This window comes from Cucurbita moschata, unplaced genomic scaffold (genome assembly GCF_002738365.1).
Source record: "Cucurbita moschata cultivar Rifu unplaced genomic scaffold, Cmos_1.0 Cmo_Scf00010, whole genome shotgun sequence".
Taxonomy (NCBI): domain Eukaryota; kingdom Viridiplantae; phylum Streptophyta; class Magnoliopsida; order Cucurbitales; family Cucurbitaceae; genus Cucurbita; species Cucurbita moschata.
This window is the reverse complement of record NW_019268526.1, coordinates 3,998,708-4,026,507: the sequence shown is the minus strand read 5'-3', so window position 1 is coordinate 4,026,507 and position 27,800 is coordinate 3,998,708. Positions and strand designations below refer to the sequence as shown.

At 35.1% G+C, this 27,800-nt stretch overlaps 5 protein-coding genes across 7 annotated transcripts in view; 2 read left to right on the top strand and 3 right to left on the bottom strand.

Moving 5' to 3' along the window:
• The window catches only part of LOC111448466 (peptidyl-prolyl cis-trans isomerase CYP20-1), a 2,561-nt gene extending 720 nt beyond the window's left edge, over window positions 1-1,841 (top strand). Inside the window, exons 3-7 of the mRNA XM_023088098.1 lie at window positions 582-629; window positions 715-738; window positions 1,114-1,296; window positions 1,390-1,465; window positions 1,549-1,841. Of these exons, the coding sequence (XP_022943866.1) occupies window positions 582-629; window positions 715-738; window positions 1,114-1,296; window positions 1,390-1,465; window positions 1,549-1,687 (470 nt within the window). The 3' untranslated portion in view covers window positions 1,688-1,841. The remainder of the gene's footprint in view (window positions 1-581; window positions 630-714; window positions 739-1,113; window positions 1,297-1,389; window positions 1,466-1,548) is intronic.
• Window positions 1,842-3,293: 1,452 nt separating this feature from the next.
• LOC111448772 (SMR domain-containing protein At5g58720) lies at window positions 3,294-7,808 on the bottom strand. Of its 3 annotated transcripts, XR_002711477.1 has the most exons (12): window positions 7,014-7,808; window positions 6,149-6,174; window positions 5,843-5,959; window positions 5,628-5,713; window positions 5,193-5,425; window positions 4,968-5,041; window positions 4,833-4,889; window positions 4,515-4,582; window positions 4,325-4,431; window positions 4,115-4,180; window positions 3,734-3,804; window positions 3,600-3,614 (listed from the first exon to the last, which is right to left on the bottom strand). XR_002711477.1 is itself a non-coding variant. In XM_023088508.1 (11 exons), the coding sequence occupies exons 1-11, from the start codon at window positions 7,546-7,548 to the stop codon at window positions 3,492-3,494; spliced, it is 1,497 nt and encodes a 498-aa protein (XP_022944276.1). In that variant the 5' UTR covers window positions 7,549-7,807; the 3' UTR covers window positions 3,294-3,491. The 3 variants fall into 3 exon arrangements, 2 of the variants coding, with proteins under 2 accessions (XP_022944276.1, XP_022944277.1); XM_023088508.1 differs by lacking the exon at window positions 4,115-4,180 and having other exon boundaries at window positions 3,294-3,614; window positions 7,014-7,807; XM_023088509.1 differs by lacking the exons at window positions 3,600-3,614; window positions 3,734-3,804 and having other exon boundaries at window positions 3,997-4,180.
• Window positions 7,809-8,097: 289 nt separating this feature from the next.
• On the bottom strand, window positions 8,098-16,134 carry LOC111449097 (ABC transporter G family member 31-like). The gene is made up of 24 exons (XM_023088956.1): window positions 15,680-16,134; window positions 15,160-15,280; window positions 14,952-15,040; window positions 14,608-14,692; window positions 13,676-13,838; window positions 13,506-13,582; window positions 13,225-13,369; window positions 12,820-13,121; window positions 12,459-12,740; window positions 12,054-12,370; window positions 11,798-11,958; window positions 11,606-11,709; window positions 11,367-11,523; window positions 11,222-11,287; window positions 11,004-11,137; window positions 10,483-10,815; window positions 10,103-10,393; window positions 9,945-10,028; window positions 9,747-9,880; window positions 9,445-9,672; window positions 9,192-9,363; window positions 9,029-9,116; window positions 8,771-8,937; window positions 8,098-8,632 (listed from the first exon to the last, which is right to left on the bottom strand). The coding sequence occupies exons 1-24, from the start codon at window positions 16,024-16,026 to the stop codon at window positions 8,366-8,368; spliced, it is 4,314 nt and encodes a 1,437-aa protein (XP_022944724.1). The 5' UTR covers window positions 16,027-16,134; the 3' UTR covers window positions 8,098-8,365.
• A 2,277-nt stretch (window positions 16,135-18,411) lies between these two features.
• LOC111449106 (protein DAMAGED DNA-BINDING 2) lies at window positions 18,412-23,035 on the bottom strand. The gene is made up of 11 exons (XM_023088972.1): window positions 22,740-23,035; window positions 22,528-22,618; window positions 21,898-22,025; window positions 21,078-21,200; window positions 20,846-20,934; window positions 20,583-20,703; window positions 20,242-20,333; window positions 20,012-20,141; window positions 19,515-19,763; window positions 19,204-19,400; window positions 18,412-18,978 (listed from the first exon to the last, which is right to left on the bottom strand). The coding sequence occupies exons 1-11, from the start codon at window positions 22,968-22,970 to the stop codon at window positions 18,741-18,743; spliced, it is 1,689 nt and encodes a 562-aa protein (XP_022944740.1). The 5' UTR covers window positions 22,971-23,035; the 3' UTR covers window positions 18,412-18,740.
• Window positions 23,036-25,445: 2,410 nt separating this feature from the next.
• LOC111448184 (dehydrodolichyl diphosphate synthase 2) lies at window positions 25,446-27,355 on the top strand. Its single transcript, XM_023087643.1, has 3 exons — window positions 25,446-25,890; window positions 26,604-26,671; window positions 26,750-27,355. Exons 1-3 carry the CDS (start codon window positions 25,510-25,512, stop codon window positions 27,195-27,197), a joined length of 897 nt encoding a protein of 298 aa, XP_022943411.1. The 5' UTR covers window positions 25,446-25,509; the 3' UTR covers window positions 27,198-27,355.
• The last annotated feature ends 445 nt before the right edge of the window (window positions 27,356-27,800 follow it).

Below are 27,800 nucleotides of genomic sequence, written 5' to 3'. Positions count from 1 at the left end.
TTTTTTTTTTTTTTTTTTTTTGGTCTAAATTGAAATAGTGTGAATTAGAATAGGAATGGAGTGCAGCGGCACGTTTGATTTCCATTTCTTTGCTAGAACTACTTCGCATTATCTTAGGATAACATTGATAAACCTAAATTAACTTAACTAATTTTGTATCGCATGCTCGATTTCCGTTCTCGTGCTTTATAGATTAAGATTTCTTAGTTAAATATTAGTTTAACTACATTCATATTGTTTATTCTGTGGTGGCACAATGTAAAGCCATACCTGATTTACATGCTTAATGCAGTTATGAAATGGTGTTTAGCGTGATATAATGTTTAGACATATTTTCCATAATAGTAAATTGTATAATGCTCAATAGTTTGTCGCGATTGGCTGGACTTGGTCATATTATTTGAATGATATTTGCGCCTAGTGATACAATGAAGGATGTAAAGGAAAGCTTAACGCCCATTTCTGCGAAGGCAATTATAATCGGAGACATTACTCTTTAGAGTTTAACGGAATATATTTTGTTGCGGTTCTTTAACTAGAGCATTCTCAATGTTAAAATTTAGATGATAACTCTCTTGCAGGTCGAATCGAGATGGGACTTTTCGGGAAGGCTGTTCCTAAAACCGCTGGTACGTTAATTATTTGTGGTTAGGACTATCAGTGATGTTATGTACACCAAATAAATTCCTGACTATTTCTTGTGTGATTTTGCAGAAAATTTCCGAGCTCTATGCACGGGTAAGGAGATAACTCTGATTTAAATTATATATATTCTCAAGTAGTTGAGTTTGAGGATTTACCTTGTATAAGTCAGAATAAAGAGATCTTCTTAACAATTATATTGAATCGAGTTACCGATGCCATAGTAACGTGTAGTACAAAATATTCCCTCTTCTAAGACTCTACTCCACTTCCTTCGTAATCCCGTCAAATAAATTTGATGCCCTACTGTAAGGCTCTAACTTCATTTCCCTCGTAACCCCCTCATAGATTTTAAGGTAAAAGCTGGTTCGTTTTAATAGATGGATTTAATTACAGCAAGCAATGGGTACTCGGACATTTTCCTAATCTTAGGTCTCTGATTCAGCAACTCTTTATGATTTCGATTTTCAGGTGAGAAGGGTGTTGGGCACAGCGGAAAGCCTCTACACTTCAAGGGCACTGCGTTCCACAGGATTATTCCCAGCTTCATGATTCAAGGAGGAGATTTTACCCACGGCGATGGAAGAGGTGGAGAATCAATCTATGGAGAGAAGTTCGCTGATGAGAATTTCAAGCTGAAGCATACTGGCCCAGGTAAAAGATCAACCATACCCTTCCGTGTTAAGGCATTCAAATGGTCCCATAAACATTGTAGGAAATTGAAGACTCACTTTATAACATATGCAGGCCTTCTGTCTATGGCAAACGCTGGTCCAGATTCAAATGGTTCACAATTTTTCATCACTACAGTGACAACTAGCTGGTAAATATCTGTCTGGCATACGTTATTTTCTTGTTAGATCACTAAAAACAAGGCGATGGTTTGAGTAAGAACATGATACACAGGTTGGATGGTAGACACGTTGTGTTTGGAAAGGTGTTGTCTGGAATGGACGTGGTTTATAAAGTGGAGGCTGAGGGAAGTCAGAACGGAACACCTAAGAGCAAAGTTGTGATCGCTGACAGCGGTGAACTCCCTCTATGATGACAACGGACAGGTGGCCATTTATTTTTCCATTCAAGCATTACATAGTTTGCGTTTCTTTTCTTTTTTATATGCTGTTTACGATAGATTTGGTGCACAATGGATTCTCTCTTAATTTATAGTAATGTTTTACGTTCGGAGTTTACTGTCTTTTGTTCTCGTAAATCCCCATTGTTTGGCAAGTAGGTACTTTCGTGATCCTCCCACTCAATGAAATTGGACGGCTAACATTATCCTTTATTTTAACCTTGTTAACCTTTTAATGATGGACACTATCAAAGTTCATAAAGATTCTTCTTATTCGCCATGAGCAACAGTCTTAAAAAGCCTAGGAAAAACAGAATAACTGAGAATCGCCTCCGCCTTCGTTTCGGTTCTGTCTGCGTTCTCAAAAAACCCTTTGTCAATTCCTCTAGCTCTGTCATCTTCTTTACAGAAGTAGATTTTCGTTCACCTGCTGGATTAACGAACTGGATGGAAGCTTTTGCTAAGAATATTCCAGACCTCCATATTGCTTTAATCGTCGCCAGTTGTCATCTTACCCCTTCCTCATCTGACTTTGGCCGTTTATTCTTCATTGAACCGAAGCTCCTCAAGATACTTCCGTTTCTGTCTACTGATTCATTCGTTCCTCTCCCAGAGTTTCAATGTCTTCCGTAGCTGAGATAGAAAGTAAAATGAGAGTGGTTTTCCAGATTCCATTGCTTGTCGACTTTGTATGTGACGGAACAATTAGAGTCGTCGAGATGGTTTTCATTAGCACAGGGATCGATTGGATTTAAGGGATTCATGACCGTTGGTTCAACCACAGGAGTGGACCTATGCGGCTGAGATTTTTATAAAAGTGATCTGTTTCTCAATTTTAATGTTTGCATAATAAAACAATATGAAAGAGATAAGTATATATACAAAGTCCCTGGTCAACAAAAGGAGAAAAGACTAGAAGGATGAAGGTTGACACATTTATACGGATGAGTAATGAAGGTTTATATTACTTTACTGTTTCATTAAATTTTAAAATTTAAAGACGTGAACTAGACTAGACAAGAATATTTTAATTCTTTATTTCATATTTTACAGCAATCTTATCAAATTGGAAGCCTTGAAAAAGTTCTAAATCAGACTCCATTTCTAAATATTTGACTATTATTATTATAAAAAAAACCCCATTGTTCAATAAATTGCTCACTAACAATCAAAGCTTCATAGGACTAATAATACTCAAATCATGAGATCAAATCTGATTACTTGATTTTAAAGAAATAGATTCATAAAAAACCTTGAGTTCAAAAAACCTCTTGAATTCCTTGGTTATTAAACTATACTCATTATTATCCTTGAATTGATCAAGCATGGGAATGTTATAATGCAATCTATATATAACCAATCTCAGGTAATGGGCCATCTTATCTTAGGGTAAATGACATCTTTCCTATTGCATCTATCAATCAAAGTGATCTAGAAAGAGAATCAGAAATATATAAGGAGGGGGAGAACTACAGGGTACAACAACAAAGGCAATACATGACCATTCAATCAGCAAAAGCCAACTTAGTTTGTCGATTAAACTTACAAAGGGCAAGGAAAAATGGTGTAGGGGCATAACTACGAGTTATACACTAGATATGGTTTATTAGAGGCCTAATTTAAGTTGTTCGCCTAACTGTGTAACTACACCCACTTTCTATATGTTCACACAACGAGCTCCAATGCCCTTCCCTTCATCAATTGCGTTATGCGCTAAAAAGGTGTCATACATACATTTATATGTGTTGTTGGACATTTCAATGAATTAGTAGAAATCTTACTCGGTATCGCTATGAGAATCCAGAAAGTTAAACTCTCTGTAACCACTGAGCTTGATCAGTACGGTTCCCCGATTCTCTTCACTCCATTTGATACCCTCATTTTCTAGGAGTTTGATTACCTGCGCCATCGAAAATGTTGACACATTATATGATTCCCTCAAACAACACAACATATGCCAAGTTAGTATTAGATGATTCTCCAAACCCACAACATCTAGGCTTAGTATATAACACATACCGAAGTTTTCAGCTTTGATTTTCCTACACCATGAGATCCACATCCGGTGATAACCCTCAGGGACTGAATGGCTACAATAGCAAATACAAAGAAAAAAAATCCCATTTTTAACCCTCTACTTGGCTCACAGTCAATTTTGACGTTCAACTTTATCAAATCAAACTCAAACTTGAATGAGTATGAAAAATTATTACCCCCTAAACTAAGTTATGTATCTTTCTTTTAATATATATATATGGTAGTTGGATGAAAGTATTTTTGTCGGAATCGAGTGAAGTGAATTGATCGAGTTGGACGTTATTTATCATAAGTTTTGTAAGCTATCAGTTTGTTCTAAGGGAATTTTCTAATTTGTGTTGTGGAGGGGTACTAATTTCTCACCCATCACCAGTTATTCAAGTATAGGTTTCAATTTGATGAAGTTTGAAAAGATGAGGTCAAAATTGACTGAGTGAGCCAAGTACGAGGGTAAAAATGATTTTTTCCAAAACAAAAAAAAAAATATAGTGAGCAAAACAGTGAACATAAAAATTTATCGTGAACCAGGAAGGAGTGCATAAAAACATAGGTATTGGCAGGTGGTATACTCACAGGGAACATAAGATCCAAATAGGAGGTGCATTTTAAGAAGCCTCATTGCCTGTTTCACATGTTGCCCATGCAAATCAATTGTTATCACATTCGCTATCTCTCTATTTCTGCAACAATCAGTAATGGTTGTTTAATTTCACATTTAAAAACGAAAATTGCGGAGCTTTTAAGTTTTAAGCAATAGGATTACCTGGCTATAAATATATTGTGACTTGCTTTGTCATCAGCCTTCTGCGCCTGTCTAGCTTGCGCTCTCCCCTGCACAATCAATAGGTTAAGCTGAGTATGCTATTCTCATCAAAATCTACGTTATTTTACTGACCATTCACAGGGACAGGGTGATTAAAAAGATTTCTGAATTATCCGCTTAATTTAATTGAGAAGTTCATAAAATAAATGGACAAGCCAGAACAGATTCAACAAAGAAAATCTACACACACAAAAAAAGCCAGAAAAATGAACCATGCACGTGCTGGAATTACGCAGATTCGTTTTGACGCGAACAAACCTGCTCTGATAGGTAAGATGCATAACTGCGTTCTCCTTTTGTATACGTCGTTGTTGCCTAAAGAAAAATGCGACCATATATAAGTCTAAACTCGTTCCGATATTAAAAGCCTGTAAAGTACTAAAAGTATATTACCTTCTGGTAATAGGATTTCGCGGAATCCCAATGCTGATTTGCATTTTTCCTGTAGAACTGATAGTCATCTTTAGCTGTAACATTGAACACAATTGGTAGCTAAAGTTAGGAAGATCTCAACAAACAAATTTAGCTTGATTCAATTTTCTTTACATAATTGATGAAAAGGACAGGATGGAAAGAGTATAATACAAAAGAAATAACATAAAGAAGTTGCAAAATTACCTTTATTGTCACAAGTATCCTGGACACAACTTAAGGCAGTGACATCAATGGCAGGTCCCAGAGATTGCATTTTCTTAACCATACTTCTCCAATTCATGGCGCTGGGTTCATATTCAGGACTTCTCGGAACGTTGAATAAAGTCTCTAACAATGTCTGAGGGAGCTCAGATTCAATACGTCTTGAGGGCTGTGATTCTTCGACTTCGGAACCACCAAGAACCTTCACATCATTCCTATTTTTAAAACACGATTTTGATTTGAATGAGACCTTGCGAGTTCAAAATACAGAGCAATGTCCAAGGATGTTATCTCAGGCGCTTCAAAACTCAAAAGACATTTAGAATGATAGATGGGTCAGGTTGAACCCAAAGGTACTACTATATGTTCAATTCATTGAGGTTAAATACAGAAACAGTAATAAAAAAACCAAGTTACCTACAACCAGCAGCAATCGACCATATACTCTCTTGAAATTCACTTTCAGACGAATAGGAGGTAGAATCGGATGCACGATCTATTGACTGTCCACAAAATTCAAATGATTCCATATTTCAGAAAGATGAGTGTAAATTATATAGCAGATAGTAAGCATATTTATCTGCATGATTGAATGCAGAAGGTTTTTCAAAAAGGGGAAAAATCTTCCTCACATTTTCAATCTGTTCAACTGGAGATCTCAAATCTTGTTCGAAGTTAGCACCATTACGTGAGTACCTATCACTTCCAGACTGTCTAGGGGCAGCTAAATCAAGTAAAACATTTAAAGCCTGGGAAGTTAGATAAAACCCATAATTAGAATTACAAAACATGGTAGTAAAAAAATTATTATCTAGCATGTCTACAGTAAATATTCACGTAGTAAATAGGACCCAAATAAGTTACATTCTGTAGAAAACTTCAGACAACACAATATTATAGAAGAAAATCAATATACAGAAGTAGTAAACTCACAGTACCTTCTCCACATCATATCCACATTGACCTGCAGAGACAAAACTGGATAGTCAAGGAACCGACAAAACTAATATCTAAGTTTGTTACAACATGAAAAACACCAAAACAGTAATTCCAAAAGTAACAGAGACGATAATTATAAACGTCTTTTGAGATAGACACCCAAACGAGGGACATGAAACTTGGAAAGAGCTCACACCTCTTCCGACGACCTTAATAATAACTTGATCGTCAACCCTTTTTCTACCAAAATTGTTCTATAGGAGACGACTTTTCATTAGCAATGAAATAATGGAACCATGGGAATAGGGGTACATCCCCAAGCCAATGGGGATTACAAATGGCTCCAAAACAAGGTGGACTTAAGATGTTCTAACTAAATATTTTCCCTAGAAACTTCTCTCCCAATTGGAGCATTGGAACCTGAAATTTGCAATGTGGTTTAGTTACAGCCTTGATATGATGTCTGTATTCTTTCTCTCAAGGTAGGAAAAAAAATGATGCATACCCTTACATTGTGAACCTTTTGGGAGCCAAGTTTAATTTTAGTTATCTCCTTCTTGTTTATCTTTGTAAATCTTTTGTGGAACCTACAGAGTTGTGAATGGCTAACCCGTGTTCTTCAGATGATTCAATATGTATCTTGAAGTTTACTTATAATCTATCCTACATCGCCACATTAGATAATCTACTCGATTTACAGATATATGCGGATGACTTTTAGGTTATTAATATGCATCGAACAAATATGAGTCAAGCTGGAAAAATAGCATCGTTTGCCATTCACACGCCATTACATCTAAATATTTCTCCCATAAACTTTAGCGCGTTAAGGAAAGGGATATGAGGAATATGAACGGTACTTACAGAGCACATCTCTTACGACGGCCATGCTCAGTTCACACTCGTTTCCAAGCATGGAGCAAAGGAACTGCTCCGCCTCCTGTTGAGAAATGTTCCCATGGTCAAACTCCATGAATTTATTCCTCGAATCTCTCTTCAAGGACGACCGAACATAATCCTTCCCTAAAACAGTGGATACTGTTCCCGTGGAAGCAACGATCCGCTTCTGCTTCTTCCCCATATAACCCTTATAATCTAAAACATCCTCCGAAGAATACGAACTCGAACACGAAGCCGTGATCGCGCTGGACGACGAAGTCGTTGTCAGATCATCGATACAGTCGCCGAAGCCAGAATCAAAAGCATCAGCATCTTCGTTCGAGCCGACCCTAGCTTCACGAGAAGCAGGCGCTGCTGGATCGTTCAAAGAAGCCGCCGAGAACGCCTCGGTCACCGCGCCGACGGCGTTAATGTCATCTTTGGCAACAATAATAGCAGCGGCCGGCTCCAAAGCCGCCGGGATCTTCTTCTTCTTCTTCCTATTCCTAGGGTTCTTCATGGGAACCGATGCTAGAATTTATAAAAACAGCTCGAAAATCGGGAATGAGAACGAAGTTTGTGGCGTTCCGAAGAATTCCGAGGCAAGAAATCGAAGAAATCGGGAACCCTAATTAGGTAGTAGAAGGGGGATAGAGATGGAGGTTTGAGGAATTGGGAGAAAACAAGTGGTAGATGGTAATGGGGTCGAGGTTGAAAGCGTGAGAACTGGTTTTTGACGTCAATGATGAATCTCTATCCATGGTCACACGTAAATCGGCCGATTAGATTTAACATTTATAGCCCACAGACCAACAGCCTAAATCCTAATTTCATACTACTTTCTTCATTTTTTTTTAATTCTTAATTTTTTAAAAATATCAAATAAGTTAATAAATCTTTTTAACTTATTAAATATTTGATACTTTATTACCGAATAAATAAAACCCAACTAAGAAAGCTGACACGTGTGGGTTAATTCTTTCTTTATTACCGAATAAATAAATTATGCACGGGCGGAGCAAAAACATAGGATTTATTATTATTGTTATTATTTAGGTATATATATATATAAATTAAATATAATTTTATATATATAAATAAATGGAAATACAGTGATCTCAATTTGAAAGCGCACATATATATATATATATTATATATATGGCTTCCCTATCTTATAGCCGCTGAAAATATATATATATATATATATATAAAAATGGCTTTCCTATCTTATCTCCTCTGAAAATACGGACATATATATAGATATCTATATATAAATGGCTTTCCTATCTGAACTCCCCTGAATATATATATATATATATGTAAATGGGTTTCCTATCTTATCTCCTCTGAAAATTGATGACTTTGACGGAGAGAGCAAAGACGGAAAAGAAAACGAGGATGAAGGCAATGAGCACCGCAACCGAAACTCCGACCATACCAGGCCCATACCCCAAACTTGATTCCAAGTATTCCTTCACAGACCCCTTGAAACCTGGTCCCACTATTATGGTTTCCACGTCACCAAGCTGTGAGGTTATAATACCCCTCAATGTCCACGCCACCGGTGAGATGTAGTAGAACCAAATCCACCATCCCGGAATGTTCTGGTAACATTTTGGTTGTGTATTTTGTGTGTTAGAACAAGATATCAACAATTCTATAGACAAAGACTTAAACTTCTTACTGGTTTTGGAACAAGATATCAACAATTCTATATTATGTAGAGAATTAAACTTGCTTACTGGTTTTGGAACGAGAAAGCCGGAGAGAAGATTCCAGAGAGAGTAGAATGCAGAAGAGACAACCGCCGCCATTTGCTGCGAAGGAGTCAACCCCACCGCCATCATACCATAAAAGGTGAAATACGTGAAGGTCAAGAACATGAAGAGCAGATAGAGAAAGAACTTCCCTGCAAATTTCCAAGCAGAGTTTCATCACAGAAGGGTAAAATAGAGGATAGATAGAGGCATTAAAAGAGTGCTCTGAAGTAGTCTACTCACCCGCATTTCTTTCAAAATTAACCATGAAATATGTGATGACACCAAACAATATGGTCTGCGTGAAAATGTATGGAACCTCCACTAAACCCTGTTATTAAGGATTGTTCAGGATCGGATCCATTCATCCATCCAACATTATCATGCAAAAATGGAATTGGTTTACCTGTGCAAATGCGTATGCAATTGGAGAATACATTCCTGCAGCTTTCTCACGGTAGAATACGGTTCTCTCAATTGAAACGATTGGTTGTACAGAAGAAGCGTTATTAACTCCAAGGAACAGGCATGCGGAGTACAACGCTCCCATTACAACAAGCAGTTGTTGAGTTGAATTCCTGTCCAACATTTCATTGCGCCATTAATTTAATATGAATGCTACAATTTGTTTTTTGTTTAAGAAAAAGAGAGAACTCTACCTTTTCATACCGATATCCCAGAAAGCAGAACCAAAGATTAGTGCACTTATGGCGGTGAAACATAATCTCATGACATTGTATTGGGGACTCCTCCAATAAACAAGTCTTTGCTTCCAAAGGCAAATGAGGAATTGGGATAATGTGGTTTGGGAGTAGGTGGAATTGAACTTAAGTGGCTCTTCGCCATCTTGGGGAACACTAAATTGCTTGATGGAAGTTTCCACGTTCCTACGCAAAGAAATACGTCTAGATATTGTACCAAAAAAGAAGCCAAAATATCATGTTATAATATAACAGCACACCTGTATTGGTCGGAGTTTCTATATATGTCGGCAAAATCTCTGCCAATTCTCTGCTCAGCAGCGGGTGTCGTGACCTCAAGCATCCAAGTAGCTGGATTGTAAGACTCTGGTATTGGAGATATTCCACCAATTCCCTAATAATGATGCAAACATTAATATTATTTGAGCCAATAAGATATGGATTTGATGTAATCTTACCTCAAAATAGTCTATCATTATTTGCGAATGTGTTCCCAACTTTCCCCCATATATAACTCGTCCTCCTCGTTTCATTAGAAGTAACTGCAGAAAAAGTCGGTGAAAAACAGTCGACCGAGCAATAACTATATAATAACATAGAGGGTTTAGCGTCTAACCTCATCGAATGCTTCAAATATGTCGATGCTGGGTTGATGAATTGTACAAACGACAGTTCTTCCTGTATCGACTGTATTACGAACGGTTCGCATTACAATGGCTGCAGCCCGAGCATCAAGTCCAGAAGTAGGTTCGTCCATGAAGATGATGGAAGGATTTGCAACAAGCTCCACTGCAATTGTTAGGCGTTTTCTCTGCTCCGTCGATAAACCAGTACTACCTGGCATACCGACCAATGCATGCCTAAGAGTATCAAGCTCCACTAAACTCATAACTTCTTCAACAAACTCCTGAAAGCGTGCATTAAAATAGCATTTGGGTCATTCGGGCGATGGAAAAACTGTAAAGAAGAATCTAATGAAATTCAAAATGTTTGTACCTTTCGTTTCTTCTGGCTGATTTCTTTAGGAAGACGTAAAGAGGATGAAAATTGAAGACTTTCCTCAACTGTTACTTGAGGGGAGTGTATATCATTTTGCTCTACGTACCCTGATATTCTAGCAAAAGTGCGTTGCTCTTTTGGAAAGCCTGATATCTTAATTTCACCTTCAATGTATCCACCCGTTTTTCTACCGGCAAGAACATCCATCAATGTAGTTTTTCCTGCTCCGCTTGACCCAACTAATGCTGTAAGAACCCCCGGTGAAAATACACCGCTCACATTTGATAAGAGTTGCAATTTCTTTTCGGGTATTCCTTGCTGCCTCATTTCCTGGAAATAAATTGGATAAATTGAATAAATTGGAAATAAATTGCATAAACTCTCGTAGCTTTGTTTTGGATGCTTCCCCAAAAGGCCTCGTACCAATGGAGACGTATTCCTTACTTGCTTCCAACGATCCTCAACAAGGAGTTGCAATTAGAAGGGCATAGACACACAAATTTAAATTTGAAGCTAACCTTGGGAGTATCCACAAAATAATTAACATTGTGAAAAGTCATTGTTAATGGTTGGAATGGCAGAATCATTCCCTTTTTCCCTTTCCTGTCAGCATGAGGAGATGTTTGACTTGAATTCGGAACTTGTTCAACCCCTGCAGATGCAGATAGATTCAAGAGGATTAAGAAATAAGCCCAATTCATGAGGCATACATATGTGAACAGAAATTATGACTGACGATTGTTTGCAGTAGAATCAGCTTCATTGGTATCAGCTAGGATTACAGTCTGGGCTTTTCTTAGCGCTGTAGATAATGAAAAGACAGAGAGTTTTATCATCTATGAATAAAAATATATTTTTAAAAAAGATTATTATTTACTTACGGTGGAGGTGAGCTAAAGCCAGAGTCACCAAACTATTGAAAAAAATTGCATAAACCAACAGCACACCAACACCCAGCCAGTACCAGGAATCACTACTAGGCATGCTATATGCATGGAGAACATTGTCTCCAACGGTTCCATTTCCAGTTCTAGATTTCTGTAAATATTTCAGTAATATACATTAAAATTGAACTAAGTTCCAAAGGGAAAGAACATACGTAATTGTAATTGTATCATACCTCCATCCACCTAGTGGCAGTAAACTCGTTGACAGAAAGAGCACGTTGCCCATAAGTCAGTGGGGACACCCAAAAAGCCCAAGACCACCAGGGCTTAATCATATCTAAAAAAATATGATCATATATCCAGATTAGGATTGTAGTTTAAGCAATTTTTTTTTTTTTTTCTCCATAAACAAATGTAAGCCCTACCTTTTGGTATGATAAATCCACCGAGTAAAAATATAACTAACAAGGCTGCTGAACCAAATGTATTGGCAACTACCATATCTCTAGCTATAGCAGCCATCAGACGGAAAAGACCTATAGCCATTTGATGAACTGAAAAGAGTAGGAACATGAAGCGGAAAAACCTGAAATCAATTCGAAGTAGGCCGATGAGTAACACAGAAGGAAAACTAGTTGAATTTCAAGCGATTTAAAAAAAAAAAAAACTTAGATGAGGTACCTTCCAGCACTAGGGGCAAACCCAACCGTATAATAAACAACACAAGACCACACGACGGCTTCAAGTACTGAATAAGGCACACGCAAAACCCAGCTACTCATAGACCACGTCCAAGAAGGGTGAAACAAGTTATCTCTTTGCTTGTAAAAGACGGGTAGTCGAGATATCATAAGAGGTAACTCAGAAAATCCATTAAACATCATATGCACTAATCCAAAAAATAGGCAAGACAGATAGAGGCTGCCATTTATTTCATCTGTCGGGTGCAATCTTGTTCTTAAAAACATTGTGCATGTAACAAATCCAACGAATGCAACCTACGTAACATATGTATGGAAATAATGAGTTAGAAAAATATAATGATTCCAAAACATTAATAGTAAAAATAAATAAATAAATAAATACCTGACATGTTCTAAAGATATACAGAAAACTATGCCTCTTCATCAAAAGAATTTCTCGGAAAAAGCAAGCTTTAACGAGTTCACTACTTGACACAGCAAATTTTGTTTTAGCCAAAGCTGAAGGATGACTTAATGATTTATCAAATGGAGGATTAAGATTGGACTCCAAAGACTTCCCAATTTTGGAAGTTTTGAATGCTTGAGCAAATTCGGGAACAGAAATATATGTATATGGCCGAGAAGAATCAGCCCAATATTGGGCTTGATCCTTTTTAGACGTGACCTGCCACAAAACAAGTTAGCCAAACTAAATGCAATAAAATGTCAATTTACTAATTTAAAAACATGATCATGTAAAATACCTCTTGTAGAAAATCAGCAACTCCCTTACGAGGTGGTAACTTAAAACCCAATGACTCGAAAAGGCCTAACACCTCTTCTCGAGGGCCTTGATACACGAGATAACCATCCGATAATAATATAAGATCATCAAACAGTTCAAATGTCTCGGGAGCAGGTTGTAACAGAGCCATCAAGACTGTAGCCTCCATTTGATGAACAAAGTTTCTCAAACATTTGACAATTTGAAAAGTTGTTGAGCTATCAAGTCCTGTAGATATCTCATCCATAAGAAGCGTTTTTCTTGGCCCAACAATCATTTCCCCTGTGCGAAAAGAGGTTTAACTTAGTAACAATTGTCGTGTAGCTGAAATACAGTGACGTCGTTGAATGAATTGTTCTTCACTACAGTTCATTAGTAAAGAGACCTGAAGTGACTCTTTTTCTTTGCCCACCAGAGACACCCCTGACCATGTCATTGCCAACCAGTGTCTCTGAGCATACGTCGAGACCGAGCACTTTTAAAATGTAGTCTGTTAAAATACTATGCTTTTTACCACTAACAGATGACGCCTGAAAAAGGAAAATTACAAGATTAAAATACGTTCTTTTAAGTTGGAGTTGGAGGTTCAAATCTCTACATCCCCGCCTCATTTACTAAAAAAACGAGTCTCCATAATGATAGCGCTACATAAAATCAGATAAGGACCTTCATGAATGCATCAATGTCCGGACTAGGCCGTATTTTCCTCTCTTTCTCCAAGTGAGACAGCTCTTTTATATATTCTACAACAAAAGAGAGAAGTAAGAAAACCAATTTGGATGTACCGTAATGAAATAACCAAGCTAAAGCTATGAACTATGTTGCTCTATACAAACCTGCAAAGCCTTCGCTTGCACCTTGGCATCTAGCTGCAAAGTCCAAAGTTTCTCGTACAGTCAATTCTGCTAGGTGATTATCTGATTGACTAATGTATGCAGAGGTTCTTTGAACACAGAACTCATCAAGCTGATGTCCATTATAAGTAATGTTACCAGTTTTCTAGGAGGAGAAATGACAAATCAATGAGGATCCGTTAAGTTAAGATATATAATAAAAAATTAAAATATAAGGCTAATTCATTATTTAAAAAAAATAAATCTGTAAAGAAATTAGCTGAAATAACAAAATTGAGCTCAACACTCTTAATTCTTTTAACTTAGTAATAATTTGGTAATTGATTTTGAAATAATGTAACGTTTTTAGTTTAAAAAAAGTTATATAACATTGCCATTTTAAAAGAATTATGAATTAGTTACTTAATCTTTTAATCTTTTTAATTTTGCCCTTAACACTTAAATTTTTAAATTAGATACTTGTTAAAAAATAGAAGGAAAAAAAACAATTAATTAATTGAGTATATACACATGCCAGTTAGATGGCAGAAGATTAAGTGAAATCATCACATAATTCCGCTCTTCAATAAAATTTAGCTTTTATAGTAACATGATGATATATACCCAAATATGACAATTATTTCGGTGAGATTTAATTGAGCATTTTAAAAGATTAATGATAAATTTAAATTTTTATAAAATATCAGGGATATATTAAGGAAAGGAAATACAGTGAGACTATGATGGGTATATATATATATAGCTATTTTATTTAAATGAAATTTGATGTGATAATTTTTATTTTATAATTTTCCATGGTTAAAACATTCTATAATTCTAAACCAACCAATAATAATAATAAGTAAAATAAATTAAATAAAAAAACCCAACCAAAAAAGGTTTAGCCTCGTGTATAATAAATACAAAGTATGTACCTTTAAATTCCTATCAAGTTTGCCGGCAAGGGCTTTTAGCAAGGTGGATCTTCCAGAACCCGGAGGCCCCAAGAGCAATGTCATCCTAGATTTTCATTAACACTTTAAATCATTTTTCTTACTATAAATAAATTACCATGAATAAATCACTTTGTTTCGGTTTGTTTTAAGTTAACATTATTAATTATTAAAAAAATACATACATGCATACATACATATATATAATTCATTGGCATATTAAAAGATTTTAAAAATTAATCTACGAAATTTTGAATATTGTGTAAATTTATAGTTCTAAAAATTCATAACTAAATAATTACCCTTAAAAAACAATTTTATCTTACCTTCCTGGTTTTACTATGCCAGTGACGTCGTTCAAAATTGTTAATGGATGTCTTTTGCTTTTCGTAATTCTCAAACTCGATAGAATACTCTGCATTAACGCTAAAATTATTAAGAGCAAGCATGAACGGGAGAAATGGAGTACGAATTGAGATAGCCAATAGATGAGCCAAAGATTAAACAAAATTGGTTAAAAAGAAACTGTTGTACCTCAATCACGTCGTATGTATAATTTATTAAAGTGGGCAGAGATCTGGAACCGACTTGCACATCCGCGCCCACTTTCAGGTTCTGAAATCTAATTTCAACCTTCGGAATCGCAACTCCAGCCCTGGCGTGATTAGAAACGTGAACGAAAATAAAATTACTATCAGATGAATTCAATAAAAATAATTACAACGTAAATGAAAGATCAAGAAGCGCGAGTAGAAAATTAATCAAGAATCGGAAGAACATTCATCTCTGCTTCCAAATCGAACATCAAGTAAGGCGCTAAAAAGTTATCGCAAATCCGCGAATCACGTTCGTCAAATTTTTAGCATCACATGTGACCAGGCTTTCAAGTACCGCCAATTTATGACGGTTTTCCTAATCACAATGAGGAATCGTTCTTCAAACAACTAAAGAAAATCCGAGATAATCAACAACAACCTAACGAAATTAACCAGGCGCTCATCAAAAGTTTTCAAGAGAGATTTATCAGAAATAAAATCATTTCAATGGCGATCACCTATCGAGGCGTTCTTTAATTCCAGAAAGCAAGTTGAAATTATCTTGATCCTCTGTTGCCAATGCCTTCTTGACAACGAGTTCGCGTTTGCTCTTATTGAGCTTCCGTACGTCGATGGTTTCCGTTCTCTTAAACCCGTCGTCGCTTTCGGAGGCAGAGATCTCCGACGCATTACGCGTTAACAATGCGAAGTTCGACTGTTTCTGAGACGGCAACCTCTCAATCGCCGCCCATAAAAGCTCCTGCGCATCCCTTGCCACTAATTCGGCATTGGACGGTCTCGAAAACGACTGATCGGTCGCATTGATCTCCAATTCAAAGTACTCGCTTCCATTAGAAGCGGCCATTAAAGAAAACACAGATTCAAATCTTCTGGCGTTCGCCCTCCGGTTATCGCTGTTTGAGACCTCAAGCGCAGCACCGGAGGCAGAAGACGGACGGAGATTGGCTTACAAATCAAGTTAACGCTATTTATTTGCGGAAGGAAGAGACGAAGTGACGGAGGATGAGTTCGTTGCCGCGAATTGAGTAGAACGTGAAATTACCAAACTACCCCTTTCTGGAAATCTGTTGCGTTGTCATCTTTCCAGCTATTGACACGTGTATTACAGTAAAACCAACAAATTTCTCCTTTCCCATCCATACCGGCATAAATTTTTATTTATGCTCATAAAATAAATTAATAACAAAAAAAAAAAACCCTAATATTTTCCATTTTTTAAAACGTGTTACAATTGTAATGTCAAAATCAAAAGCATTCTCTACAAAATTTGTTGAATAGGTTTTCTCAACGATGAACGTGCATTTTTCCCGACGAGTACAAACGGGGGGCGGGAAAAAGTGGTAAAACTCCCTGTAACAGCTCAAACATACCATTAGCTTTGGCCCGTTACGTATTACAGTCAGTCCGTGGTTTTAAAACGTGTGTGCTAGGAAGAGGTTTCCGCTCCCCTCTCCAATCGATACATTTGCGAGAGAGAGGTTTTCGTTTTTCTCTCCAACCGATATGAGATCTCATAATCCAGTTCCCTTAGAGTCCAACGTTCTCGTTGGCACACAGTCCAGTGTCAAGCTCTAGTACCATTTATAACAGCTCAAAAATTGTGTTTTTAGACCGTAAAAAATTTTAAGACGATTTGCTTTCAGAAAAAAAATATCATTAGAGTATAGCGTAAGGGTTAAAAGTAGTCGTAAATTATCTATTTAATTTATATGGTAATTAAATGTCTAAAATCACTATTAATTAAAAAATGGCAGTGTTGGACCATTTTTGGATTTATTTTGGAAGACTTTAAAATATCTTAATTAACCTCGAGTAATTTTGGTGAGTGATTTGGAGATAATTTACTTTTAAAATTACTATTATTTTAAATATTCTATTATTTCACTTTAATTCTCTAAAAAATTATGTGAAATTAATTTTTTTTTCCTTCTAATTTTCTTTTAAAATTATGGAATAAAAAATAATTATGACGATGAAATCCACCGACTAATTAGGCCAATCCCATAAAATTTTAAAAAGATAATAAATAATAATAATAATAATAATAATAATAGCCCATAAGCCATAATTTATTTATTTTTCTAAGAAAAGATAATTTTTTTATGAAGATGGGTTGCTACCACACCCAATAATAAGTCATAAAAAAGAAAAGAAACAAGTAAATAATTTTTTAAATTTTCTTTAAATTTGGAGGAATTTAATGAGAAGCATTGCATGTTAACGTATTTATAACTATCGATGATTTCTATGAACAAAATGACATATCTATTTAATTTACACCACAAAAAATCTAAGCATGATTAAATCTGATTAAAGGAGAGGTTTTATTCGAGGTTGGAAATATAAATTATAGTTTTCACGGTCATTTACGATTCTGTCCTTATTCCGCCTTCCCAGGTATATATTTGGAAATACTAGAAAAAGTATGAATTTTGAAAATTTCTAAGCGATTACGTATTCAGTTACGTAACAATAATTTCCCTGAAAAAGAAAAAATAAAAAAAAAAGGGAGAAAATCGAGGGGTATTATTGGAAAGTAACGATGTATGTAAGCTTCATTTAAGAGACGTACGTGGTCACATGCACGCAAGAACCCATCTGTCAAACAAGTAACCTCTAAAACAAAGCTTCCATCTATGTATATATTATTAAAATTATTTCCTAAAATCGGTATTTATATATACACACATTATTTTTTAATTTTGGTAAAAATTTGTAGGAATTTGTGTATATTTTGGTTATTTGTAGTAAAAAAAAGATTTATAGAAGGGTCGGGTTTGTATGAATATACACACAGATGTGCAAACGCTCGAGTAACAACTATCTAAGAATGTAATGTTGTGTTCGAGAGTGATAATTGTTGTGTTCAAAACGGTGTTACTAAGGAACCAATAAAGGCTTTCGTTTGAAATATTGTGTCCCGGTTGTTACAAACATACTATTCATGATCGGTTTCGTTGTATTGTCACCCTTTTCCAATATAAGAAAGATGCAAACTTACACACAAACCTATTTACTTATATCAACTCAATTACTAATCATAGAATATTCTTTTGGTACCCAAATCTAAAAAAGTCATACGAGTTGTCCCGTGAAATAAGTTGAGTTGACCCGAACACTTGCAAATATAGATAAAAGTAAAGACGGGAACTCAGAGACGATACGATCCCCAAATTACTCAAAATTAAAGGTTAATACTATTTTTTTAAAAAGAAAAAAAGAAGATAAATAGATGAACACACACAAAGTTTGGAAATTATATTACCAACACAAGAGGATGGCTTTAAGATACATACAAATATGAGAGTGCATGTATCAGCCTCCAAAATGCAGCCAAAAAGTGAGCACATCAAGCAGTAAATTACAAGCAATATGCATTGGTGATTCAAAATAAACCTAAACCTAAAATCTTCTATGAACTTAAGGGCTATGGTGGCTAATTTTGGGTTAATCTTACCAAGGGGCTATGGTGATTCAAACTAAACCTACAACATTCTATGAACTTAGGGGATAAATAAGGGGTTGTAGAACTCGAAATGGAGAGGGGGGTTAGTTAAATTAACGTTTCATTCTGCGATGAGTGCTACTCATTTTAGTTGCAGATTTCGTTGACTTTAAGTTTTTACCTTTCGGGGTTGAGGTGAACTTATCGACATCGGAATCATCGTCATCACTTCCATCATTTTTCGACTTGTGCTTGCGTTTCTTCTCTGTTCCGGTGCAAATAACGATTTTCCTTTCGTCCTTCTGCTCTGTTGGTTCATGGTCATCCTTTGGCCTCCAAATGAAAAGGGATCTGAGAGAGCAAGCACAACGAAAATGCTAATAGCATCAATGGATAAACTTGTAGGGGAGGAGTAATCTCCCGGCAACAAGTGAGAATTGAATAGTTGAAGTATAGAAGATTTCTTATAGACATAGCTTAATCTATTAAAATTTGGAGAGTTCCAAAGCCAACTATCATAATAACATTATGGGAAAAGAGTGTATGTATATATATAGAAATGAATTCATGTCAAACCTTGAACTCCCAGACGCCAAAACGTCATCCCGTGGATGTAGCTTGTTCACTGGACTAATTGTGGTTATGTTCGGATCCATTACCTCAGCAACTAATTGCCCTGTGCTGACGTCGATAAAATCGATGGGATGCAAGGCAATTCCATTATAGTTTTCACTTATGTAGCGACCAACAACCGCAAGCGATTCAGACGGGTCCTGCATTGCATATCAAATTGAAATTTCCTAAGGGACAGCAAGGGGGAAGGATAGAGAGAGAGAGAGAGAGAACAAATATCAACATATAAATAAGTTGTTGCGAGATTGTATCACCTTTGGATCCCATTCTGCTCGAAAAGGAGTCAAATGTCTGTTAAAATCATGACTGTGCACAATTTCTCGACTTGGTGAATCCAAGTTGCCAAATATAGAGTCCCATACACGAATGCGGTTATCCTGAGATGTTGTAAGAATTTTGCAACCAGAAATGGGAGAAAAATAAGCTGAATTTACGACCCGTCTGTGTGCTAGATCGTGCAAGGAAGAACCAGCTACTAATTGGCGAATGTCCCATATTCGAGCCTGATATCCAGAAGCTTTTTGTGGTTAGTATGATGGACAGTAACATGCAATCAAATATTGGAAATCTTTGAGCCTGATATCCATAAATTTTTAATGGAAATATGAAAATGTAGCGTTTGTAAGCAAATGATAAAAAAAAAACTGCATGATGTTCTTATTAAAGGAACTCTATCCATCACACATGCACAATTACGGTGGAACAGAACAGAAGATTTAAACAAATAATACAAACGATCAAATTATCTTACAAAATGATCATTTCCGCAACTCAAGAGAAGATCAGGTTGAAGAGGATTAGAGTGCAGTCCAACAACTTTGCTACCCTTCTTATGGATCAAAACAGCCTGCCCAGATTTGTTGTTTGACCTTGTATCCACCCTAAGTGCATCATGTCTCATAAGCAATTACGTTCTAAAAAGAAAAAGAAGAAAGATGCATCTTTGATCATTCAAACAGAAAATGGAAAGAAATCACTTACAAGTATAGAAAACCAAAATTGTCAGCGACAAACACAGCGTGCTTCTCTGGGTTGATATCCATGCCATATAGCATCCTCCAATTATTAGGGCCCTATAGAAGACAACACTGAAGTTACAGTCATTCTTACGGGTATTCCCAGCCCCCACGAGTTTATATATATAGATGTTTGGAATTCGAAATGATGTATTGTCACACTTGGGGAAGGGCTTGTAAAATATGAATACTGAATTCCATGAGGGATTTCTCTAAAAGACCTTTATTTCTAACTTTGTGGAGGAAGCGATCTAAAAGGAAAATTTGATCGAGGCGATATGGAAAGGAAAAAAGGGTTATAAAGACCTGCCAACCATCAGGGTTGAGGTTCATTAATGAAGAAGAAATTCCAGTCTCCATATCTGTGCAACTAATGGTTCCATCAGAAGATGCTGCATATATCATACCGTCATTTGTAGGACTGAACCTGAAATAATTTCGGTGTCATGTTTCCATTAAAAATTGAGTGCGGTTTGCGGTTTACATGATATAACTTAACTCCAGTAAAGCAATTTCTAATGAGCAAGAAAATGAGATAAAAATCAGAAACTACGTGAGAAAATTATTACCTCATGTTATTTACGATACAAGAATGTATGTTTCCATAGACTACCTTCTCATGCACTTTATCATAATCCCAAACTCCAACTTGTCCTTTCTGAGGTAATATATAAGACAAGGAAAATGGAAAGAAAGGGGAAAAAAAAAACGACAATCAGGTTTCTACTTGGAGGTTATCGAAAAGGCTAACAAATGAACAGAAACTGGGATATTTAGTAAACCAGTATAGATCAAATTCACCTTGTCTCCAGATAAAAGAAGCCGATTGTTTGTAGGGTGGAACTCCAGGCACGTTACACGTCTACTATGGTACCTTATAACTGCACAGTTCACTTGATCTGGGATCACATATGCTGGTTTGATCTACAAGATACCATAAACCAGTCAAACTGACAGACAAATTATCCCGTGATTACGGAATACAGCTGTATAACAACCATACAAATATAGCATTCAACAGACAAGTAATAAGAAGGCTATTAAAGTCCTGCACACCTGATCATCTAAAGGGGACTGGGTTTTTTTTTTCCCCCTGATAATGTTAGGTCTTCATGCCAGCATAAGGGCACTTTCACTGAACGACTACTTGGCCTTATAATAGTTGGACGCCTTACAAAATTGATGGGTCAAGAAATGAAAAGAAGTTTAAAAATTTGTGACTACAATCATTTTTCCATTACCATTACTACCAATCCAATAGGAAAAGGAACCGATTACTCCAATTAATTGAAACATTGTTCCTTACAAATATATTCTATCTGCCACTGATAACCAGCATATAGAAAAGCTAAATGTTTCATAAAAGTAAATAATAACAATAGGAACTTTGTAATTTATAAAGCATAAAAATTAGGAGAATTCAATGCTTCGAATCTCATACTAAAAATGCATGACTTGCAATAATCCAATTTGATGAGCAAAAAAGGAGGGAGGCACCTCGCAGCTAAGAGTTTGATAGCTTAGAGCTGATGAATTACATTAAAAATAAAAAAACTATTCCCAGGAATCAAAAATGAAAGAAGAAAATAAATATTACCAAGAAAAGTAGAAACGGACTTACAGGAGGAATATGTGGCTTAAACTGCCGCTCAAAGACATATAAAAGTGCATTACGAGTATTCTTATGGGATGCTGGAATGACACCAAACTCAGTAGCCACCCGATGCGGGCATGACATTGTTGTATGTCCTTCAATTAGTTGACAAATCACGAGTAATAAAAGACCCCAAGTCAGAATATTCCACAAAGATGGGATAAATAAAACATTGAGCATGAGAAAATGAAGAAGACCGTACAAAATTATGTTAAACCCCATATAAGAAGGTAGTTCATCTTAGATGAGAACTAAATAAATTTCATAGTTCTCTTCCAAAAATTTCCCTCTCGATTGTCTACATAAAGCTCCTTGTCATCCTCATTAAAAATTCTAACGCCGAGCTTGCCCACATTATAGCATCTAACGAAAATTAATGTTGCAACGGCTTGCAGACAATGTATAAAATTCTAGCAGTTCAAATGTATAATTGACGAATCCAATCCGCTAAAACTCTGTTTGAGGAACACACTTCTCGAAAATCATCCAAATTTAAAAAATCAACCGATTGTTGCATTCGGTTCAGAATTGGAAATCCCAGCAGGCGAAGTGAAACAAGAAACTAAACGTAAGAGAATCGGAAATTTAAGCGCACACCAGGCATCTTGCAGAGAAAACATGGTTTCATAGGGCAATCAATGTACGTAGCCCCTTTGAACCCCGCTTCATGACCAGTCCTTTTACAAACCTAAAGAATCAACGATAATATTATTATTTTTCTAAATCCCCAGCCAATAACACGAATGATCAAAACCTTCACACCAGTGATCGACAAAAACGAACAGAAAAACCTCGAATCGAACACTTACTTTGCACACTTTCTTGAGACTGATAGTAATGGGGGCTTTTCCCTTCTTGTTGGACTCCTCCTCAATCCTTTGGCCGTCATTTTCAGAATCTTTACCATTCTCCCCTTCATCTTCGTCTTCGTCGTGAAGAGGTTCTTCATCATCCTCTTCTTCCGACGAACTCTGCTCGGAGTCGGTGTCCTTCTCGATTATCACTCTGGGAAATGAGAAACTTCTCGTCGTCGGAGCCATTTTCAGGGTTTTTCGACATCTAGCCTCGGGGTTGAGGCTATAAGCGCAATTGCGGTATTGAATGGTGGCGGGAGAATACGTGGCGCTCAACCGGCCTCTTGGCCTTCCCCTGCCCATGCGTGAATCTCTCCAAAATACGGCGTCGTTTGGAGATCTATTTTTCTTTTAGAAAAAAATAAAAAAAAATCAACTTTTACCCTCAAACGAATTATTACTACAAGATAATAACTTTTTACCGTTTTTGTTTATTTTTTCTTTACACTAAAAAAGAAACATATTATTTTATGTTATGTCCCAAACTACCCCTAAAGTTTCTTTAATGGGGAATAGAAATTATTTAAAGAAACATTTGGGTGATGGTGATGGAAATTTCTTACTGTCCGAACACGTGTCATGTGCATATAATGACACGTGGCAGTGGAGTGACACGTGTATTTGTTTTTATTTTTTCTCAATGCAGACAAAATAAATATCTCCCATATTTTCTAAAAAAGAAAAAAGAAAATTCCTTAGTAATCCATAAAGAATTATGTGATAATTTTACTTACCATATTTTATTAGATAAATAATTTTATTTAATTAATTTTTAGTGATCCATAAAGAATTATGTGATAATTTTACTTACCATATTTTATTAGATAAATAATTTTATTTAATTAATTTTTAGTGGTTTAAATATTATGACTGATTCAAATTATTGAATGTAAATTTCTTATTAAATTAATGCAATTTCACACGTTGATAATTATTTGATAATGAGAGGTTAATAATTGAATCTAAATGAAACCTAATACCAGCCCAACCAATGGAAGGGCATCACCGGTAATTTACCATCGAGTCATTTTCCAGTCCTGAAAGGGCAATATGGTCAAATAAAGGTAATTTGTGGTTCAATTTTTTCAAACAATAAATAAAAATTCGTTAATTTTAAAAAGTCACGTCGTATAATTTTTTTAATGAAATTTTATTTTTATTATTCGAATTTTATGTAAAAAACAATTATAAATTATTTTCGAATAATATAACAAATACCCAAAAAAAAAAAACACCCAGAAAGTTCTGTTTTTTCTTTCTTAATTTTAATTTTTTTTTCCTTTTAATTTGTTTTTTTTTTAAGAACACCTAGAAAGTTCTATTCCTCAATAAAAACATTTGAGTTCGCTATCAGCTTGTAAGTAGAGAGTAATTATTGAAAAATTCGTTGAATTTGATAAAACAAGCGTGTTAACAACAATATTGTGACTAGTACAAATTCCTAAACGCTTTGCAGAGTTAACTAAAAGATTTGGTCGAGTCGTTCTCTTGACTACATGGAGAGATGGCTAAAAGCTCGGGAATAGGCATGATTTAGTCTAGCTACTCCTAACAAATCAAGTCAACTATCGCAATCGCTATAAAAAATTGGATAGTCTGACTCAAAATCAACCAACACTATTAAGCAGCAATTCTATGTAGTTTAAGTTGCACGTAGAATCATTAAAGCTTGACATGATCAATCTTGCTTATGGAATGATTCGAATCTCAATTAAGTGTTCTTGCCTTAAGATATTTGATCAACAAGAATCATTCAAGCTAGACATGATTAATCTTGCTGGTGGAGTGATTTGAATCTCAAACAATATTCTTTCCTTAAGATATTTGATTGCAGCCAATTTATAGAGATAGAGTTAACTGTTAAGATATTTTTCACACAGAGTACACGATCCTAATTTTTACTCGACTCAAGAGAACTAAATTTTAACTCGGTTCAAGTATATGCGATATTCCACGAGTGCAAATGTCCAAATAAGCTCTAATCATCGACGCTAAACTCACACGACATACAAACCACAAGGTAAGTCGTCGAAAAAATACCAAAAAAGAAAAAAAAAAAACATCAAAATTATAAGATCAACATTTAAAGAGGAACTGAAAATGACAAATGTGGTTTTCATTATCACAAGCGATCCAAAGAGTATAAGAACCAGAAGCCTCTCATGGCAGATGTCCGCACCCTAACTCCACTTCTAATTATACAAACAAAAATAGAAAATAAATAAATAAATAAATAAATAAAATATATATATATTAAATTAAACAGTTAATTATTCAATTTATGGACGCTGTAATAGGTTTCAACCTTTTATTTAACGAGTTATTGATTTATTCAATATATATTAAAATTTATAGACTTAATTGAAAATTTAAGAACATGAAATTTAATTTATTTTTGTTAATTATTAATAATTAAAAACAATTGAGAATAAATTATATAAATATTGACATTTTTGTATTATTATAAATAATAGACAATGATATTGTTGAATAATTTTTTTTTTAAATTTATTTTTCGATCATAAATCAGTGTTCTAATAAATAAAATCGAAAAATCAAAGCAAATTGGTGAGATTCTCACGGAACGACATCACAGTCTCCACTTGTGGTGTCGTTTCAATTGTCTCTATCCACAGACCTAATTGATTTAAGCGCCCATAGCCGATTCGAACCTGCGCAAGTTTTTGGAATTCACAATTCCTCTCTTCTTCTTCTAATTCCGGCGATGTTTTCCGTCCGCTTCCCCCTCCCGATCGACAACCTTCTACCGCCGCCTAAATTCGTTTTCGGTTGCGCTTTTCCAAAGCCCTATGTCTCCGACCGCCGCCGCTTCTCCAATCTCCGACTTAGAGCGGCGGATGTGGCCGCGCCGACTGCGGAGGAAGCCGCGTTGCCTGCGGGCCTGCAGAAGGAGTTCCTGCCGAGACACGTGGCGGTGATTATGGACGGAAATGTGCGGTGGGCAAGGCGGATGAAGTTGCCGGACTCCAAAGGGCACGACGCCGGCGTACGGTCGTTGAGGGAGATGGTTGACCTATGCTTGGAATTGGATATTCCAGTACTCACCGTTTTTGCTTTCTCTTATGATAACTGGCTTCGCTCTAAGGTCCGTTTTCCCTTTTAATTTATTAAATTATAAATTTAGTTAAATTTGTTTAGGATAAAGTTTTAAAATTACAAATTTTATTTTTGAGTTTTTGAATTTTTTAAAATACAAATTTAAAATTTTATAATTTTGTTATGTATAAAATTTAAATTTATATCTAATTTATCCATTAAATTTTAAAATTTTAATAAATTTCATAGATTTATGGACATAAAATTAATTTTTCTCCAATTTGGTTAAATTTTAAGCTTATTTTATAGATTTTAAAGCCTAAATTTTAAAAATAATTAAAATATTTAAATTAGATAATTATATTTTATGTCTAATAAATCTTTAAATTTTAAAAAATATTAGATGTCTTTATTTTTAATTTTTATCCCTATTAAATCTTTTTTTTTTAATTTCACACCTAATAAATATTAATATATTTAAATTTTTTAATAATTTAGGAACATCATACACTAAATGAAAAATTTACTGTTATATTTAAACATAAAATTAAAATTTTAAAAAATCTAATAGAACTTCTAATTTTTTTTAAAAATTCTATAATTAGAGGCATTTTATTTATTTTGTAAGGTAAAATATCAATTTATTTTCTCTAGTCCATTAAATAATTATTTTCTTAAAAAAAAAAATACCAATATATAAAATTTAAAACATTTTTTAATTATTATTATATAAATTAATTATGTATTTTTGTTGGGTAACAGCGGGAGGTCGACTTTTTGATGTTTTTATTCGAAAGAGTTTTGAAATCTGAGATGGAAAAATCTTCCAGGTAATTCTATTAATATTTTAATTAAATTAATTAGTTAATTAACTAACTAATTAATTGCGTTAATTAAATCAAACACAGCAAGGGAATTAGGTTATCGGTGATTGGGGATTTATCGCTGCTTCCCAAATCCCTACAGAAGCTAATAAACACGGCGGTGGAAGAAACAAAATCCAACACAAAACTCCAACTCATCGTGGCGGCGAGTTACAGCGGAAGATACGACGTCGTTCAAGCCTGCAGAAGCCTCGCTCGGAAGGTGAAGAACGACGAGATCCAAGTGGAAGACATCGACGACAGCCTGATCGAACAGGAACTGGAAACGAAATGCACGGCGGTTCCTCACCCCGATCTCCTCATCAGAACCAGCGGCGAACTCCGAATCAGCAACTTCCTGCTCTGGCAATCGGCGTACACCGAATTCTTCTTCACCGAGACGCTCTGGCCGGATTTCCGGAAACAGGATTTCGTGGAGGCTCTGGTTTCGTATCAGACCAGGCAGCGGCGCTACGGCGGAAGGCAGTCTTGATTGATTTCGTCTCCTCCGTTTTCCGGGAAACCCTCGATCAAATAAAATACTCTTTTACTGTACACATCAATTGGTTAATAGAAATATATATATATATATATATATAATGTTAACAACACCATAGGAAATGAAAGCAGAGATGTAATTTCTAATTTTTATACGTATTAATAATAATTTCGGTGTTATATTAAAGTTTTATTTTATATATATATATATATATATTGGAGAAATTATTAATGTATTTTGGAAAACAATAAAATTATTTTAATAATTTAAAGTGTGAATTATTTGACATTTTTTTTAATATTAGCAAATTTATTACACACACAATTTAAAACTAAAAATTATCGTTTTGGTTATTTTTGGGTGATTTAAAAAATTACAATATTAGTAATTTATTAAATATCTCTGAATTTTATATTTCGGTTTTAAATATTTATAAAAATTTAAAAAGTTTAAAAATGCTCTTAATTTTTTTTAAATATATTTGAAAATTGAATTTTTCTTAATTATCTTTAATTTTTTAAAAATTTGTAAAAAATATATATATTTTTTTAGTTTAAAAATATAATAATAATAATAAGAAAAAAAAAAAAAAAAAAA